The sequence below is a fragment of the Rhinoderma darwinii genome, chromosome 13 (assembly GCF_050947455.1).
Source record: "Rhinoderma darwinii isolate aRhiDar2 chromosome 13, aRhiDar2.hap1, whole genome shotgun sequence".
Classification (NCBI taxonomy): Eukaryota; Metazoa; Chordata; class Amphibia; order Anura; family Rhinodermatidae; genus Rhinoderma; species Rhinoderma darwinii.
In genome coordinates this window covers 38944215-38964391 of record NC_134699.1, presented here as the reverse complement: position 1 = coordinate 38964391, position 20177 = coordinate 38944215, and the positions used below count along the sequence as shown (strand labels likewise).

General features: G+C 39.5%; 1 protein-coding gene across 8 annotated transcripts in view; it reads right to left on the bottom strand.

Annotated features, from left to right (window-relative positions):
• Nucleotides 1-20177, bottom strand: part of PTPRT (protein tyrosine phosphatase receptor type T) — a 251708-nt gene that overhangs the window by 29215 nt on the left and 202316 nt on the right. For 3 of the 8 annotated variants that reach the window (XM_075845729.1, XM_075845733.1, XM_075845731.1), the window contains 5 exons: nt 17658-17687; nt 14560-14702; nt 10686-10763; nt 10330-10365; nt 8972-9159 (listed from right to left, as the gene is read on the bottom strand). In XM_075845729.1, the coding sequence (XP_075701844.1) occupies nt 8972-9159; nt 10330-10365; nt 10686-10763; nt 14560-14702; nt 17658-17687 (475 nt within the window). The remainder of the gene's footprint in view (nt 1-8971; nt 9160-10329; nt 10366-10685; nt 10764-14559; nt 14703-17657; nt 17688-20177) is intronic. The other 5 variants (XM_075845730.1, XM_075845734.1, XM_075845732.1 and 2 more) reach the window with 3 other exon arrangements.

The window sequence follows — 20177 nt, the reverse complement described above, 5'->3', positions numbered from 1 at the left end:
CAATGCTCCCTATACATTGCTCTTTATCTAAACTCATTGCTGCAGTCAAGTCCCCCTGCTATGACCTGAACTGAACTAAACACTTTCTTCCAGGATCCCCAGTAATTTACAACTGATCATTGGGGGTCCCCACAGCTGATCAATGGGGAACCCTTTTAACAAAAAGTGATCGACCAAAAACATTTAACGCCTTTAACAGTATTATTTTTGAGCGAGTAAACATTCACAGTCTGAGTTTATCCAGAAATGTGGATATGGAATTCTTGGTTATGGAATTTAGTTTTAGGCTTCAAATTATAAAAAGAGTATAGGAGAAATGGAGAAGGTCCAAAGGCGGTCTACTAGAATATTAAATCGGATGGGAGGTCTCTCTTACAGTGAAAGACTAGAAAAATTGGGCTTGTTCAACTTGGAAAAAAGACGCTTTAGAGGTGATCTTCTAATCATGTATATGTGTGGTCAATACTAAGAACTAGCACAGAATCTGTTCTTTCTAAGGAATTTTTTAAAGGACCAGGGGACATTCATTGCGTGTGGAAGAAAGGCGTTTCATACATCAAAACAGGAAAGGGTTCTTTACAGTTAGAGTAGTGATACTGTGGAATGCCCCCTCCCCAAGAGGTAGTAATGGCAGCTGCTAGGGAAAAGTTGAACTTGATGGGCCTGTGTCTTTTTTCAACCTATGTTACTATGTAAATTAAAGAGAATTTTGCTTATTATAGTTGCTTTATGCTTGTTGATTCTCTATGTGGCCTTCTCATTTGTTTAACCAATGTGCTGTTTATCGGCACCGCTCTATTGAAATCAGTGCTTACGTCTTAGAAATTCCCATTTATTTACATTATTGATTTCTACTATCTATTATGAGAGAAAATCTTCTGTTTAGTTACCGGTTTATTGACATTTGGACTAATATACACTTGTTTTATTGAAAATCACATTAATCTGACCTACATTAATGGAACAGGGTCTTATCCAGGTCTTTCAGTTACAATGTATTTGTTTTTTTGGCACTTTAATTTTAGAGAGAAAAATCTGTGCTGAGATTTGAACAGGGCCATAGTAATAGTATAGTAATACCCAGGGTCCCTTAATAATGCAACAAGCAACGTATCAAACCCATACTGCAGGTCACATGATAGGGGCCACAAATGCTTCTTAACAGGGACCCGCGCTTGCCATATACAACTATTTATTGCTTTCATGATTTCTGACACAGAAACACAATGTCACTGATCCTCTTGCTGCACTGGCTGCACAGAATCCATGACATATATTTAAGGCCTGGTAATAAAGATGTCTACACGCTGTGTGAACGCCACAAACACAGCATAAGCAATCATGGTTTTCTAAGCCCGGTTTCCTTGACAACAAATAGAATTCGGGCAGCGAATAAATGCAGCTGAAGCCTCTGAATCGTCTCTGATTGTAAGCAAAGAAACGCGTGGTTTGTGCTGAAATCCCCCCCCCCCCCATTAATTCCCTCAATATCTCCAAATAGAAGCTCTGCTGAGAAGACCAACTGATACATATTTATAAAGTTATTCTGTAATGCTGAGTTACCGGGGGAAGAACGATGCAGAAAGCAGGAATGAAGGGGGATAAGCAGGATGAAAAAAGGCATAGGGGAGAAGACAAAGAAGGTAGACAGGTAAAAGAAGAGAGCGGGAAAGAAGGGATGTTGAGATATAGGGTGAGAGGAATAGGGAATTGTAGAGGAAGGAAAAGAGGTAGTGGGGAGGGGAGCGGGGCACCCAAAAAAGACTCAGACCATGAACTGCAGAAAGCGAGAGGAACGGAAAATAGTCTCTTTGCAACGAAAAAAGGTTTGTAAAATTTAGACACGGATTAGTTACAATGAAGGAACCGAATATGAATATTTCTGAAAGTATCTCAAGCAGCAATATGAAAACACAAAGGAAAATTGCAATGAAGGAAGAAAACAAAGAAGCAAAAGAATAAAACATGACAGGTTTCTTGGAAACATTGAGGCAGAAAATAATTAAGAAGGGAGTTTTGCAGATGATATGCATTGTTTGGTATATACCACATCATGCGTAAGTAGGGTGGGTGGGTTACCTCCCTCCTCGAATATAGCCTTGTGATACATAATAAAACAAATAAATCGTTTTTCAATAATGGTTAGCACGCAGTTTATTTTCATATTTTCTATTCTTCTTACCGCTCAAAAAAAAAAGTATTTTAGTTTTAAAGAGAAATTGCTCAGTCAAGCATTTTGTGTTTTACAATGAAATACAGACTCTGTCTGCTTCTCCTAAGGCCCTGTTTTTTTCCCCTAGTATTAGTTCTTGTTCATTTACAACAAAATGTCCTTTGAGAAATATTGTTAATGCAAACACACAGTAAAATACGCCACAACTAGTAGAACTCTTTGCCTTTTATATAACTCGACACAAGAAGGTAAGAGGCAGCACAACAGAAATGGAACGGGGAATTGAAATTGGAGACGTAGGAATTAATGCAGAAATAGAGATGTAATAAAGAGAAAAATCACAAACAATGGGGGTGAAGAGACCGAAGAAGAGATTACGCAATGAATCTCTAAGCTTCCCTGTTATGCTCTTAATACAATAGGCGCATTTCCAATGATCTTTCTTTCTTTCTGTGCTTAGCATTGGACACTTTGACCTATTATGCAGGTGCGGAATACTTTTAATTTTTAAAATAACTTGATACAAGAGTGCAACTTTGGATACTTTAATAATATTTTTATAATAATATGATTTATAATTTTCATTCAGCAAAGTCTTTATCACAACACACATTTCTTTCATTGAACAATGAATCACACATTTGACTACTAGATTTAATCAGGCTAAGGCCTCTTTCACACGGCAGTATTCTGGTCAGTATTTTGCTTCAGTATTTGGAAGCCAAAACCAGGAGTGGAACCTGCACAGAAAACGTTAAATGGAAAGATTTGTACCTTTTCCGTGTGTTAGATCCACTCCTGGTTTTGGCTCACAAGTACTGATGCAAAATACTGACTAAATACTGTCGTGTGAAAGAGACCTTAAAGGGGTTTTCCAATTAGAAGAAATCCTCAGGATAGGCCATCAATATCTGATCGGTGGGGGTCCGACTATTGGCACCCCCACCGATCAGCTGTTTTGAAGGGTCTGCGACACTCATGCGAACGTTGCTTCCTCTTTATTGCTGTCACTGCTCATACTGTGAATCACGGACACACCTGTAGCGATGGTTCACAGTATCACAGCCTTTTCCCATTTACTTGAATAGGAGAAGGCAGTGATACATTGAACAGCTGATACAAGTGTGTCGGCGATTCGCAGTTTGGAGCAAGCATGGGCTCGCGGCCCATTCAAAGCAGCGAGGGTGCCAAAAGTCTGTCCCTACCAATCAGATATTGGTGGCCTATCTTGAGGATAGGCCATCAATCTCTTCCAACATGGTAAACCCTTCTATTATCAGTGAAGAATAGGAACCCTTGTTCTATCTAATAGAAAATCTTTGTATTCCACTCTGTGCAAATGTCTGCTAATTTAAACAAACTTGAAGCCAAACCTGAAGTTTGGATCTAGAAGCAAAACAATGCACAGCGCCACATGTTGCAGATAAACCAAGGAGGAATGTTCATATAGGTTGAGACAGGATTGTGCTCCCCTAAAGTTGTTGTGAAGATTCAGACAGAACTCTGATGGTACAATTTGTAAGACAAGGAATCCTAGGAGTGTGCTGCTGCAAAGTCCTGAAGCCGGTATACAAGAAATGTTACTGCATCAATAGTGCAAAATCGAAAAGAGAAAAATGTATAGGGACTATTGGAGGCGCTGCCACACATGAGAGACAAGTAAAGTGTAGATAAGGTAATTTAATGAAATAAGGTCAGGCTACGCGTTTCAACTCTGGACCAGCGTTTTCCTCAGGCCGTACAAAAGTAAAACAGAAAAACACACACTTAAATAGTGTAGACATCTTTATTATCAGGCCTTAAATATATATACAAAAAAATAATTATCAACAAAATTGTCTCACAGGTGCAGTAGCTGGTTAGGTGTACTAAATACGTTTTCAAAACACCTCAAAAATATCAGCACAGAGCAGAAAACTCCAATATAACACAACAAACACTTGAGAACAAGGAGTCATTACGCCACTGATCATAGAAAAATGTATACATTTTATTACATTCAATATTATAAGCACAGAACATATAAAAACAAAACGAGGTTCTAAAAAATGGAATCTATGTGTGGATCACTCACAAAACCATAGTACTACCACAGGTGTGATGTTATTGCTAAACACTGCAAATATCTATAATGGCTCGTGACCACGACCACTAGAAGAATATTGTCTAGTATAACTAGTGCTAAGTGAATATACTGTCATCTTTTTCAAATGTCACCATACCCAGCTTTAACACGTCAGACACATATTAGGTCCTGTATAGAGAGCTATATAAAAATATTCTATACATGATTCCGGACACAAGTCAGGGGAGAAGTTAACCTGAAATGGCCGAAAATAAAAGGCTACGTTCGCCTGGTGATAACAGGGGGACTAGTTTAGCAAGTCTTACCCATGAAGTTGAAGGTGAAGTGGTCCACACGGTACCTAAGCACCCCGGTAATAATAATGATTCTCTGACTCCTGTTTTGGCGTTTTTTTCCAACCCAAAGCATTTTTGAACATCAAATACTATATAAGTCTCTTATCATGGTTTTCTTTTTACTTGGCCTGATGAAGACGTCCGTTCGACGTTGAAACGCGTAGCCTTTACAATAACGCTACAATTATTACTACTTATATGGTCCCTTCTTGATGGTAGCAGCGCTACACCATGGTTCTTTTTTCAACATATCTGACCTTCTCCTTTTAATTAGGATGTTTTATAGGCACCATTTAAGTTTTGAACCTTGAGGTGCCAAAACATAAGAAACTGAAGGGTAAGCCCAACGTAATGTAGGCGCAACCGTAATGGAGAGAGCCCATGACAAGGTGGTTTGGGTATAGGTTATGAAGTGTGAGGCTAAGTGTACAGGGATTTAAAGGGTTAAGTATAGGGGGGCTGGCATAGGAATGTATCTTTAGGTGGTGGGAGGAGTGTATTGTATATAAGTCCATGTGGCATAGAGGCAGCCCTCTTTCCCGCTGGACAACAGAAGAAAGATTTTCCCGTCCTCCCTCCCAATTTTTCTTCTGTTTTTAATAGGGGTCAGTGGGTTTGCGATTTGTCACAGTAGCAGTGCGGTAGGAGGAAGGGTCTTTGAAGGCACGTAATGGGAAGAAGAACAACAACATAGAAGATTGTTCGTAAATAAATCAGGGCATTTAACCCTGCGTAGTATTGAAGGGGCTGGGGAGTGGTTACCCAGCTGGTTTTTCATACATTCCTGATGAGCAGGGTCCCCAGGAGATGGTTGGTGCCCTCGGGTCAGGTGCAGTATGGCTGTAGGGCAATAAGTTCCAGACCTGACAAGGAAAGGATGGAGTTAAATATAATGCCTGAAGTGCCTTCAAGGATCCTTTAACTGGAGAATGTTTGCGGAATAGTGCAGGATGTTAATTTATGGAGTGTTTTCAGATATGTTATGGTTATGCTATTTTATTGCATACAGTTGTGTATTTAATAAATGGCTACTGTGGCCTTTACACCAATTTCAAGTTGTGGTCTCTTATTGGTTTACTCGTGGTGGGAGGTCATAGATAGCAAAGGCATCAAACATACCTTAAGTCATGAGTATTTTGACCCCACAGGTGTCACATAGAATTTATTAGAATTAGACCGTAAAAATGAAACATGTATTTTTTTCCAAGAGTATGTAGTTGTTTTTTTTTTGCTCAAAGGTTTTAATTTCCACAAGGAATATAGGTGAAAAAGCACTCCACAATTTTTGTTATGCAATTTATCCTGCGTACGGCAATACCACATATGTGTTTGTAAACTGCAGTTTGGGCACACGGCAGCACTCAGACAGAAGGAGCATCGATTAAGCTTTTAAAGCGCAGATTTTGCTTGAATAGTTTTCAGGTGCCATGTTGCATTTGCAGAGCCCCTGAGGTAGCACTACAGGGAAAACCCTTGAGAAGTGACCCCATTTTCGAAACACCCATCAAGGAATTCATCTAGGGGTGTAGTGAGCATTTTGACCCCGCAGGTGTTTTATAGAATTTATTTTAATTGGGCCATGAAAATATAAAATACTGGATGTATAAATTGGTCTGGGCCATTATTTATGCTATATGGCGTTTCGACAGTTATAATGTTTTAATTTTTCCATTGACATGGTTGTACTGTCAATGCGGGATGTGTTGTATTTTTTAGTAGCTTAATTTTGAGGAATATAATGTTTTTGGGGTTTTGTTTATACAGAATTTATTGTGTGGTTTAAAGGACATGTTAACTTTATTCTGCGGATCAGATACAACAATACCAAAGTTATATAATTGTTTTTAGGTTTTTCTACATTTACACAATAAAAACACTCTGTCGCTATATTCTGAGAGACATAACTTTTTTATTTTTCTGTTGACGGAGCTGTGTGTGGGTTTGTTTTTGACAGGACGAGTTGTCATTTTTAATGGTACCACTTGGGGTACATGCAAATTTTTGAACACTTAGTGTATGTTCACACGCACTAATTACGGACGTAATTCGGGCATTTTTGCCCCGAATTACGTCCGAAAATAGCGCCTCAATAGCGTTGACAAACATCTGCCCATTGAAAGCAATGGGCAGACGTTTGTCTGTTCACACAAGGCGTATATTTACGCGCCGCTGTCAAATGACGGCGCGTAAATAGACACCCGCGTCAAAGAAGTGACCTGTCACTTCTTTGGCCATAATTGGAGCCGTTATTCATTGACTCCAATGAATAGCAGCGCCAATTATGTCCGTAATGGACGCGGCGTTCAAGCGCCTGCACATGCCGTTATGGCTGAAATTACGGGGATGTTTTCAGGCGGAAACATCCCCGTAATTTCAGCCGTTACGGACGCCCTCATGTGAACATACCCTTATTGACCTAAAAAGCAATTCTATTTATTTGTTATTTATTTTTTTCTTCAAAAGCATTATTTTGGGAATCAATAAAAAAAACAAAAAACTTGCTGATGCCATCTTGGTACATTGTTTCCCCCGGTCAGTTTTATAGGCTCCATGCCAATTACGCCATCTCTCTAGAGGCCTTACCAAAGGCTTGACTGGAGGTTACCTGTAACATTAATAGAAAATGGCCATTCTCACTAGACACTTTCTCTTAAGAGACAAATGTGTCAGACACATAACTGATATAGTATTATATTTTATAATCTATTTAGTCTAAAATAAAAACAAAATAAACAAGAAATAAAAAAGACAGGAAAGTAAAATGGTATAGATATTACATAGCACTGGGAGATTTAGCAAATGTATTTATAGTGCTTAACGGTGGATTTTGAAAAGGGCATTGATTTATTAAAAGGACAGCCAGTACTAAATAGGGGAGGGCCGGGGGATATTACATAGTTTTATCCTGTACAGCCTTTAGTAGGTTAATCTGTAGACTAAGCCTCTCTGCAACAATTTTAATGGTTCCCTCCCTGGGGCAGATGCTAATCGCCCTTGATAGTCCTAATGGAGAAGGAATGGGCTCTTATTAAGCTGGATGGGGACAGTCTCTGCTCCCAGCTGTGTTACTAGCGCTATAATTACCAGGAGCATAGCGTAAAATGCTTTTGGATTTCAGAGAATATCCTATAAATAGCGACAGAGGGAGAAGGTAAAGTGGTACAGGAATCAGAAATACTCTACTACATAGATGGATAAAAGTAAAGGCACTAGCTACAGATCAATTGTGGAACTTAAAAGGGTTTTACTGTCTTGGACATTTACGGAATTTCCATAGGATATGCCATAAATGTCTCATGTGAGGGTTCAACCTCTGGGACTTCCACTTATCAAGAGATTGTGGTTCCCCTTAACCCTGTTCGGCCAGAAAAGGTAGCAGGTGAGGTGGCCAAACCCAGTTAAGGCTTAAATGGAGAGAGACGCACACATGCACAGTCACCATTCCATTCAGTCTGTGGCTGAATGTGGCCATCTCGTCAAGTGGAGTAGAAGTCAGAGGACCAACCTTCTCCTGCTTGTGAATAGGCCATAAATGTTTGAGATGGAAACACTCCTTTAACATAATTATACATTTCATCCAAAAAGTTGCAAATTATTCAAAAACAATCTAGTTACACAAAAAAGGCTTGAGGAGCCTAAGGTTGTTTGTAATTACACGATATATGTCTAGTATTATCAACTACAAAAAGTTTTTTTTAAGGGAATTTTGATGATGTTGAGCAACCAAATATACAGATGCATGGAAATGTAGACAATAACATTGAAAATGGTCTAAAAATGTAAATTTTTTTGTACTGTTTCCCATAAAGCATTAGATGCTAAAGGGATAGTATTGTATGGTGTACTAAGAAATACAGCATGGAATATAAGAAACATTAAAATACATGGTTTATATTGAGTTATACAATGAACAATGGTAAATTCAGATCAAGGGTTAGAAAAGATGCTTCGGCGCCCACACCCGAGCAGGGATAATGCGACTCCATCAACATTCTGAAACTTAAACAATATTCATTATAAAATAACTATTAAATCAACAAGGACTCCTTGAGGAACAACTGAGGCATTTTGTGGGAGAATAGAATGTTTCTAAAAATGCTGTGTTTCTATTCTAGGAACTAGGCACATTATTGCGAAAAATCACCAAGTTTGTTCACTGCCAGTATTTAGAAAACTTAAAAATATTCAAAAAAAGCTTTGATTCATAGAAAAATAATAGGCTTCATTCTCATGAATACTTGTTAGTTCACAAAATAGCTTCCTTAGAAATGTTTTTAAAGAATAGTTAAAACTATCCCTAAAGAGTAAATGTTTAAAACCTGTAGTCACCGAAATCCATAAAATATTCCCTTAAATCAAAGACAAAGAAAACCATACCTCATACTCTTCTTTAAATCCATACCCCTGTCCTCTCTTCATCTGGGTAATGTGCTGTAGAAGATCTGCCACACGGATGGCCGGCTGGAGTTGCCCACGGGGATATGCCATCTCCAATGGCTCACATGTCCGGTATGGGTGGGTCTGTATGGTCAGTGTGGGCTGGTTCAGCTCGACGTGGCTGCTGTCTGTAAGAAAGGCAGGTGTGGGGTGGAAATCAGACTAAGAAAGGAAAAGCATGTATGGGACTATTGGTAGGCCTTTCTATGTGTAGAATAGTGAAGACTGGACTGGATGAGCCACTATCTGTTGTTTACACATCTGCTGAGCAGCTATTAACAAGTCCAATGTAACAATACATGTCTGTCATCAGATTGCTAGCATCTTGGTTCTTACAATGCTTTTCAAAAGAACAAATCTGATCATCTCTGAAAAACACCCCAATAACATAAATTATACCTTATGTGGTAGCTTGGCAGCAAGCTATTAAGCTGCATTTTATATAATGCTTTAACAAGGGAAGCTAAGAAATGCCCATCCATGGGCCAAGAAAAACATGCAAATTTAGGTGTGATACCACTTAATCCCAAAACTGTCTCCCATATCATACTCCATGGCGTAGTTGGGGAAGGGGGGAGCACCAATAACCATTCTGTATTTAGATATTGATCTAGGGCAGCTAACAATCTCTGCCCCCAGGTAAAGGCTTTAAAGCCCTAGCCCTAACCCTGCATGGGCCTAGAAACCTGAGTTCTGTGGCACTCCTTCGTTGTGTCCCCACACTGTAGAGCTGCTTAGGCTTTTTTGTGATGGTGTTATTTAGGGAATGCAGAGATGACCAGTGAATTTCTTTCCCCGAGTCCATTGCTTGACTCCACACAATTTAATTTTTTTTAGAATTTTTTTTTTAAATGATCTCCTTGCCCTCCATGTTAGCACTAAAGGCAAAAGGACAGATATAGATAAATTAAGATATTGTGTGAGGATTCATGTTGCAGAAGGATTGATGGCTGTTGATCGTGAGTGTGTAAGTAGGGTCCCAACCCCACAGAGGCATAGAAAAGAACTCCACACTCCAATAATGTTATTCTTCAATATTTTATTATGTAGGCAATCCAATACACATATGATGTGTCTTCGAACCTTTGATGTGTCTTCGGATTGTCGCAGAGTGTGTGAAACTATCGGCCCTACACAAGGTAAGTGAGCTATCGGCCTGACACAATATTAGCCATTGCCGCATGGTTTCATTGATGCAACCATCAATTGGCCTTTACACAAACTCTTCAGAATCATTTATATCAAAGTACATATATCTATTAAGCCCAATGACATGCAGTTAGCTATGGTTTTGTTACCTAGAAGAGTTGAAGAGGGGACGGTGTCTGAGGAAACTGGCAGGTGAATGGAGCACGAGGAAGAGGGGACAATGTGGAAGAAAAGGAGAAAAAACACAGATTCAGGACCCAATTGTCCAGACAGGTTATACTAAAAAGAACACGTAATAATATAGCTATTACACCTCAACTATAAGCCCCTCAATGTTAATGCCATTCTCACCACATTCCTGCAAAACTTTTTTTAAAGGACAGTCTCACTTATTTATAATTTTGCTCATGCAATTTATCTTTGCAGTCGTACTCCTTGTAATGACAAACTCACGGGCTTGCAATAGCATTCTCACAGGATAGGCTTGTTCATTGTAAAGCCCTACCTGAGTAGCAGGAATTGAGTAAGGATTTTCCCTGCAGGTTTTTGCTTTGTATAGAGAAGGAGCAGGGAGAGGAAGTGCCTGCAGGAAGACAGGTTACAGATCAGTCTAGCTATGGAATACCCAGCATAGTCTATACAAGAGAGGTCTACTACTCTAGCACCCACAGGGTGAACAGTGCCAAGCAACTCCGCGTCTTCTAGATGCACAACTTCATCTGTGCCTTCACAGGGATTATGGCAGTGAAATATTGTTCAGTTATATTGCTTTCTTTAAACATAGCTGCACTACATGCATAGGGAAAAAGAAGCCAATTGTTTTATCAATAGCTTACATGGGCCTCCTCAAAAGTGGAAAACTATCTAGTAACTTCCCAATCTCAATACACACTTCCATATTGATCTGAAGGGGTCATCTTTCTAGCAAAAGAGAACTGCCAGCCTGCTGGGTCTCTCCCTTCCTTGTTCATCAGCAGTATATGTTAAAAGTTGGGACCTGTACACAATGAAATTCTAACTGGCCTCTATTTATTAAGAATTAGCTGAGGTGGTATATATAGCCCCGGGTGGTAGCAATATATTCTACTCTGTAAAAAGATTGAATTAAAAAAAATCTCTGTCTAAAGATCTTACATATAAATGGGGTATGGCTTATGACCTGTAACATAATACGTGCTGCAGTGGTGGCATTTTATCCTACCGTGGACAATTATATTATGGGTCTATTGAATGAGCCCATGGTCCAGGATGAAATGCAATGTCACAACAACATTATGTCCCATCAAACAACACATTTGACAATATAACAGTAACCCAACTTTTTCATCAGATATCATTGTCTATTTCAGCATAACAAAGGTTTTGGCCAGGACCTAGGACAGGGCCTGCTGGAACTGCACACTGGCCAAGTTTATAACATTCATATTAGTTCTTGTCCACACTCTTCACTTCCCAAGTTTTATTAGAAAAAATACTGCTGTCACCTCCTCCATAGTTTGATAACATTCAAAGTGGTTGTTTTAAAGGGAGCCATAGAAGCCACAGATAGTGTTTCTTCTCATGATTGGTTTCATTGCCGACTAGAATGCTTTAGGCAGACTGTGTACAATGCATTGGAAGTCTTCTATTCCCTTACGTTCCTTACAGCAGCACAATAATGGGGATTTCTCTGCCCTGCAGGCTGATAGGATAAATACAATTTTAAATAATTGATGAAGTGTATAAATTGTCCCCTAAAACTCCACCTCCCTGTATTTTTTTCTGCCCTACTGGTATAGGACAGGTAGATTACAGACTGTCTTTAATATCACTAACCTGTCAAGATAAGTATTCTTCATTATTTCATGCATAATTGCATAGTCCGTAGGTAGTTAAGTTACTTCCCCTTTGAGCCTCTGGAGGATGGCACTTTTGCTCATCTCTCTTGGATGGTTACCTTCCTCTTAGCAATCACATTTGCAAAAAGGGTGAGAGACGTCCAGGCCTTTGGATTATCAGATCCATATCCTACCGGATGTAAGGTTCCTTCCATCATTAAGGGTACCACATTTGATAACATAATTCAGGTGATTAACTCTGACCAAGAAGATGTCTACTGGGGCTCTCTGGACTTGGCCCACTGTCTTTGTATATATCTTGACAGGACAGCCTCATTCAGAAAAGAAGAGAATCTCTTTCTGAGGGCCCAACAAGGACTGCAAAGCTTCCATCTCGTTGTGAATTAAAGAATCAATTCTCTATTCCTATACAGTAGAAGGGCTGGATCCACCACATTTTTAAAGAACTCACTCTACCAGAGCTCTCTCTACCTCTGTGACTCCTTAGTTTTTGTAAAACAGATATGTACTACAGACTGCATGAGAGATCCATGGAAGAGGCTTCCTTTGGAGGATCCATCCTAAGATATGTACATCAGTTCCCGCCTAGCTACTTACTACAGCCCCATTATTGCGCTGCTGTAAGGGATGTAAGGGAAGCTTTACAATTTATAATGTAAATCTGTTTTAGCATGGGCAAAAACATGGCAGATGAAATTTAATGTTGATAAATGTAAAGTAATGCACTTAGGACGCAATAATAGTATTAATTCATATACGTTAAATGGAATAAAACTGGGGACAGTAGAAGGACCTCAGTATTCTGGTAACAAATAATCTAAGCAGCAGCACTCAATGTCAGGCAGCAGCTGCAAAAGCAAATAGGGTTTTAGTGTGTAAAAAAGAGAGATAAAAACCCGGGGTTCAAATGTAATATTACCACACTATAAATCCCTTGTAAGGCCACATCTAGAATATGAAATGCAGTTTTGGGCTGCACATTGTAAAAAGGACATAGGAGAACTGGAGAGGGTTCAAAGGCGGGCAACGAGATTATTAAATGGGATGGGAGGTTTTGATTACAATGAAAGGCTAGAAAAATTGGGCTTGTTCAGCTTGGAAAAAAGACGTCTTAGAGGGGATCTTATTAATATGTATCGGTATATGTGTGGTTAATACAGAGAACTAGCACAAGATCTGTTCCTTCCAAGGACTCTACAAAGGACCAGGGGACACCCATTGCGTGTGGAAGAAAGACGTTTCAAACATCAATATAGAAAAGGGTTCTTTACAGTTAGAGTGGTCAAGCTATGGAATGCCCTTCCCCAAGAGGTAGTGATGGCAGATACTATGTCAGCATTTAAAAAAGTCTGGATGCCTATTTATTTACAAATGGCATTGAGGGTTATTGTTAATCAAGCAATGAATGATGGTAATTTATTGAGAAAGGTTGAACCTGATGAACCTGTGTCTTTTTTCAACCTATGTAACTATGTAACTATGTTTTCCCTTAGTCCCGCCAGCAGCACAAGGCTCCCTTCCTATCCTTGAACCAGGGACGTACACAGACAGCTGAAGGCCCCTGTTCAAGAACAGTATGTGGGCCCCTTGCTCTCCAATATTTCATCATAATAAGTGTGAGCCATGAATTTCATCATCTCAGGCATTTGACATGCAATCTAACAGAGAGAAGAAGGTTGCTTTAAGATGACTGTGGGCCCTTTTACCTACTGGGCCCCTGTGCAGCAGCACAGGTTGCACCAACGGTATTTCCGCCCCTGTGGCTTGGACAATCTGTGAACAAAAATATATACACAAGGGGGTGCAATATTAGGGGGTCTAATCTATACACTATACCACTTATTAAATATTCCATCTGACCTGATCAGCCCGCAGGGAGGAGAAATCCCCATTATTGTGCTGCTGACGTGACTGAGGAAAAACTGATATAAATTGTAAATCGTAAAGCTTTCTAAGTGGGGGGAATGTTCACTTCGGACAACACTAAAAGGCAGTCTTACTCATAATTATGGTATAATCTTACTCTCACATAGATGTTCTCTGATATTTGTAGATTACCGCTGTCTCACTCATTCCATTACTGGACTGCCTGAAGGACAAATATCATAAAATGTAAAGCTAAAATTAGCGTTAACTTGTGCGGAGCAACAATTTCCCAACTGGAAAGCTTTAAAAAATAATCAGCTTTGGGAATAAATAAAGGCAGGTAGGGAGTTTATTGTTTGCTCTAATATGTTATTGAACTTTTGAGGAAATGTCTGTTTTAAAGGCTTACGTTCATAGCAGGATCTCAGTGCAAGTACTCAGAGAGAATTATGCCATTAAAGCTTTAATATCCAGCCTATCAGTTTATAGAGGAAAAGCATCTGAGGAAACTGAGACTGACTAAGAAAAGACAGTAATACTTTTCCCAGTGGGAATTAATAAGTCTTTCCAATTGTGTAAATGCTTTTTTACACTGTACAATAGATCTCATATTTCATACATGATAATTGTCTTAATGATACAGCATCTCCCTCCCAATAACTGTGATGTTCTTACTAAATCCATTGACGTCCTGACAGCTGGAAAAAGTGTCTTCATTGCGGGTGGAGCTCAGTTTGCTGGAGCTTTTATCTGAAGCCACCAGACCCATTTCCCTTTGAGAGCCACTTTGGGTTTCTTTCTGTTTCTTGGCCAATTTCCTAGAGGCAAAAAGAACAGTGTCTGACAGGTTCAAGGTGTCATGGTAGGTGACATAGACAGAAATGATTTTCTTTACATTGCGTCTCTTCCTAACACAGACTAACGCACAGTGAGATATTTATTATAGCAAATGTTTCTGTACCCAACGAGTGACACATCCAGGCCTAAGCAACATAGCTTTGTCTGTTTAAACTAAGGCATCATAATTGGCGGATCATTGGATAATCACATATAGATGTGATTCAACTGGCTAACACACCTAGTTCAGCTGCAAATATCTCTATAGAGTAAGCCAAGTAATATTACTGCTTTTCATGGTGTAATTGGGTGCTCAGGGATACTTGGCAGGCATTAGGTTACCCACAGTCGTAATGTTGTGACACTTGGGCACTGCTTCCTTGTAGGCCTGGGTAATTAACACCTTACATTTCCTCTACAAGGAAAGATTTATCCACAGATCACTAATGAGTTTGAGTCAGTTGTTATTAATAATGGTAAGTGAATTACAGTAATGATATTTTTCTATTTAAGGAGATGGGTAGGGGATCGGAGATGGTTGCAGAACAATCACTCTGCCGTTGTTATTATAAGGGAAGCAGGGTTGCTGCCTTAAATTCCAAAGGATTTTAAAACATGTCTACATAGGTGAATGATGCGATTAGATAGACATGAATCAGTCATTTCTTCCTCTCTACAACATTTATTTCTTAGGCCTCATGCACAAGACCGAGCCGTATGCAGGAGGCTGTACGACGACGCACAGAATCCCCTGTGGCTCTGTACTACATGAAGGGACTCCATGGCGACCAAATGATGCACAATTGGGTAGCGTATGTCAGAGATATTCTCCCCATACGGAGGTACAGTAAGACTCTCATGCATTTTTTTGGTGCCCTATTATGGCTCCGTACAACATGGAGCTGTACTATGGGTGTGTGTGCACGATGAATTAGAGTTGAATGATTTATAAGTCAAGATGGGTATTTGACTGTAAAACTACATTTGGGTTATGAACAAGACATATCTGATGGATATGTAGGATAAATAAACACACATGTTGCCTAATATATACAGGGCCTCTAAAAAAAATGTACACCTTTTTAACTTTTTCATGTGTTATTGTGTGATAACATTGAATCACAGTGGATTGAACTGGCTTTCTTGACATTGATCAATAAAATTATTGTCAAAGTTGAAAAAATCTCCACTAAATGTATAAAACATCAATGGAACCACCAATTGAGTTTAGTAATATAAAGAATAGTTAAATAGAGATCACCCAATTACAGTCAAGTTGTTTCAAGATATTGTAGTAGAAATGCACCTGTACATTAAAGGACTAGGTGTTGATGGGTCCGTTTTCTAGGAAAATGGCACCATGAAGACAAACAAACACACCTAAACAACTTTGTTTTTAGGTTTTAAAAAAAATAAAGTACCAGTCAGTGGACAAATATAGGAAAAGTACCAGCTCGGGTAAAAATGGAAAGAAAAACGCACAGCTTTAACTCTGCCTTAAGCACGCAATTCAGAAATTGACCATATAAGAAGGGCACTAGGGAGTGAGGCCATCAAAAGTTAAAGCTTCCATTGCTGAGATGGGGAGACTATGCATACAACAACCGTTGCCTATGTAATTCACCAGTAATGGTTTTATGGAGGAAAAACAAAGCTATTGCTTAAAAAACTCATACCTACAACTTATCAAAAGGCATGAAGGAGACTTTCAAATCAAGTCTTAAAAAGTTCTATTGTCGAATGAGACCAAATTAGGGTTACATAGGAATGGCTTAAAACCAACAATGGCTGGACTTCAAAATAGCTCATGTGCTGTAACTTGACAGAGCTTGAACCGATTTGGGAAGAACAAGAGGGAAAAATTTCAGTGTCCACATGTGCAAAGCCGATAGAGGCCTGTCCATACAGACCGTAATTGCTGCCAAAAAGCCATCAAAAAGTTTTATTTTTCTGTTGTTCAATGTAATGAATGCCTAAATAAATCTATGGTCATTCAATAAAACATAAAAAAAAGTCCAAATGAAAGAAATGATCCTTCTTATAGATACTGTAGATGTAGTTTAAGTATTTAAATATATGATGCCAATGTTATATATTCTAAGCTACCATTGTGTGATCCAAGAGCGTTGTGAACCTAGATCAGCAGAGCAACAACAAATTCAGACTACCTGTGGTCGCCCCTAGGACCCATCAAAAGGTCCATAGAGTGTCATTGCAGTCTGTAGCCTTTCTATGGAATGCATGATTTGCTGACTGTCATACATATGCTATAAGTTTTATATATCAGTATTTTATATGAGTTAACTGACAACAATTTATCAGAATAACATTTATGTTTACTAAACAGGCTCCATAAACTGTATAGAATAGATGGTACTTAGATCAATTTTTAATGTTGCCATAGTCATATCAAGCTAGCCTTTTTACAGATTTATGGACCATCATCTGCCTACTGCTTTTCTTATGGATATATACAGGGCTAGATTATAAAGAGGGCAGAAAGGGTCTCCACCTAGACTTCAGCACTTCCCAGACAGTCAGCAGCCAGACATCAAAGTTTTAAACATTTTAAGAATAACAGGGCGGCAATGCCTGTGTGAAAGCTGCGGACATGTAATGCAGGTGTCTGGAAAGTCAGGAGCTCCTCTTTTGCCTAATATTGGGCACTCGGAAGTGGAGATGAGTTTGTCATGGCTGCCACTTATGGGGCATTAGCTAATATGGCACCATTTAAGTGGGGTGACTACACCAATTTTTATCCCCTGGGCCTTCACGCCCCTTAATCTGGCCATGGTTGATACTATTGCGAAACTATTGACCTCTAGCATGCAGCTCAGTATATAGCAAATGGGTAAGCCATGGTGTGAGGAATAGAACGGGGTATGGGTGAGGGAATGTGTTGATGGGGAAAGGGTGTGATTTCTGCAGGTACTTACAGATAGTATGAATAGGAGTACACATTTCTTCTAGAGGATGGAGAGCGGTCACATGGGGGGACCGAAAAACGAGAAATAAAAAGAAAAAGAGGAATAATTAGATGTGACAGCATGACCTCACCAGGGTGACAGAGTGACAGTAGAGAAGTGTATGGAAGTGGAGAAGCACAGTACAAAATGTCTAATAAATAAAGCTTTTTCCATTTAGAGCCTTACTTTGTATTGTGTAAAGCTTGCTTATCTTTCATTGCCTTTCCTAGCTGTCCCTCATTATACTCCTATCTCCTAGAACAGAGGTTCCTAACCTTTTTACAGCTGGTGAGCAATACTGATCTGCAACAGGAGTTGGATCAACTGTCTAATAAAAAAGGGACTGTCTACAATTTTGCTAAACACTATTGAAATGACCTAAATCAAATAAATGTTAAATCAGTGTCACTTCTAAAACATATTGCAAATAGGAGCAAATTAACCAACCAAACAGAACATTTCAGTATGGAACCTGACACTGCATATTTTCTGCCAGACTTAAAAATAAAAAATTCACCCAGATGATGATTTGTGATTCTGGGTATTATATTTAATTTTTCATTATATACAGAGCACGGAGGCGAGTACAGACTACGCTCTGCAGTGCTTGATAGCATTATTGCCAACTAACAGTGTTATGATGCAGATCTTGGTGCCTGTGCCTTTGAATGACTACAGACTTGCAGGCTTCCAAGTGCCAACCAGCAGCGTAGCTATAGTAGGTACACCTTAACCATGGAGCCTGAGGGGGTCAAAAAGTCCCTTGGTCCTATATGAGGAAATTAATCCTTCAAATGATGTGTGATAGTTGGGGGCCCTGTTATAGATTTTGCTTTGTGACCCAGGAGCTTCAAATTAAGCCTCTTGTGTCAGCTGATTGAAATCTAAAAGTGGCATTAATATGTATTGACGTAATGCCTCATACTACTAACACGGGTGTCAGGCCTGACAGCAGTGCCAAGATCCCGTGTCCGTATGGAGTTCTAGGCCCATTCTAATATTGACTGCCTTCGGGTCCTTTTATACAGGCAGATATGGGCCGATCAACGAGCACCGATCAACAAGACAGCTTGTTGATCGGCTCGTTGATTTTACAAGGAGCAATAATTGTTTATGTATGGGAACGAGCGATCGTTACTGTGATTGTTCGTCCCCAAACATATAACCTCCATCATTCCTGTATATGCCTGCTATCATCCCTGTATATAACCTCAATCATCCCTCTATATACCACCCTGGCTGGTTTATACAGGGATGATAGTGGTTATAAACAGGGATGATGGCTGGTATATACAGTAACAGGAATGATGGTTGCTATATACAGGGATGATGGGGTTTATATCCTCTTTTATTCACTTTCAGAGAGGTCTGCAACACTTTATAATGCAAACTCCACTGTCAGATGTCAGAGAAAAGATTAAAGGTTATGTACACCTTCGAATGCGATTTAATGTTTTTATATATATATATATATATATATATATATATATATATATATATGTGTGTCTGGTGCAACTTCCTAATTTGTTTTTTTTTTTAATTATTTTTACTTTTTGAGATACAGCTGCCTTGTATCCTGTATACAGAGCAGCTGTTTCAAGCGCTGAGACCTGAATCCAGCAGGTTCACCGGACTGACGGGTTCAGTGACAGCGTATCCTGTGTGTCGATCCACCTGTTATTGATCACATCTAAGTGATGAACTTAGATGTGATCGGTAACAGCTTGATCCTGCGTGTTACATGCGTTGAGGGGGCCCATTGGGTTGGGGCCCACTTAAATATGTTTCACCTCCCCCTGTGCTAAACCACTAGCTACGCCTCTGGATAACGGTATCATCCCATAATCCGAAATCCCCATTGGTCGATTAAACATTTTATCTCACAGGATAGAGTCAGCCAAGCTCCTCTCTCTTGTTGCTGCAAATGACCCCAGTCGCTAAAGAGACTCTTAAGTGAAATCACAATCACAATCTGGCAGTGGCACTTGCATTTATCGAGATAAATGGAGAAAAAAAGGAGGATAAAATTCTCCAGCGCTGTCCAAATGTTGTGGAATTGAAGGATTCAATCCAAGGCAAGAAGTTTAAATAAGATATATGTTTAATAGATAAGAATGCTACGCGTTACCGATCTCTTCATCAGGCAAAGAAACATACATGTTGCTGGAGGACCCAGCAGGGTTTTAATAGCTTAAAAAGACCGCCAAAAAGAACGTTGCTGGGGTCAAAGGTTAAAAAAAAACAAAAAGAAAAAAAAAAACTTTAACCTGTTAGTGACCGCCCCATAGTGTTTTTACGGCGGCCACTAACGGGCCTTATTCAGATGCAATAGCCTTTTTACAGCATTGCATCGGAATAAGTAAACAGAGCAGGGAGCCGTTAAATCTCCCTGCTCACAGCTACCAGATGTAAGTGAGGGCTGGGGCATCCCTGCACAAACGGGTGAGATCGATATCCGTATCGATCTCACCTGCTTAACCCCTCAGATGC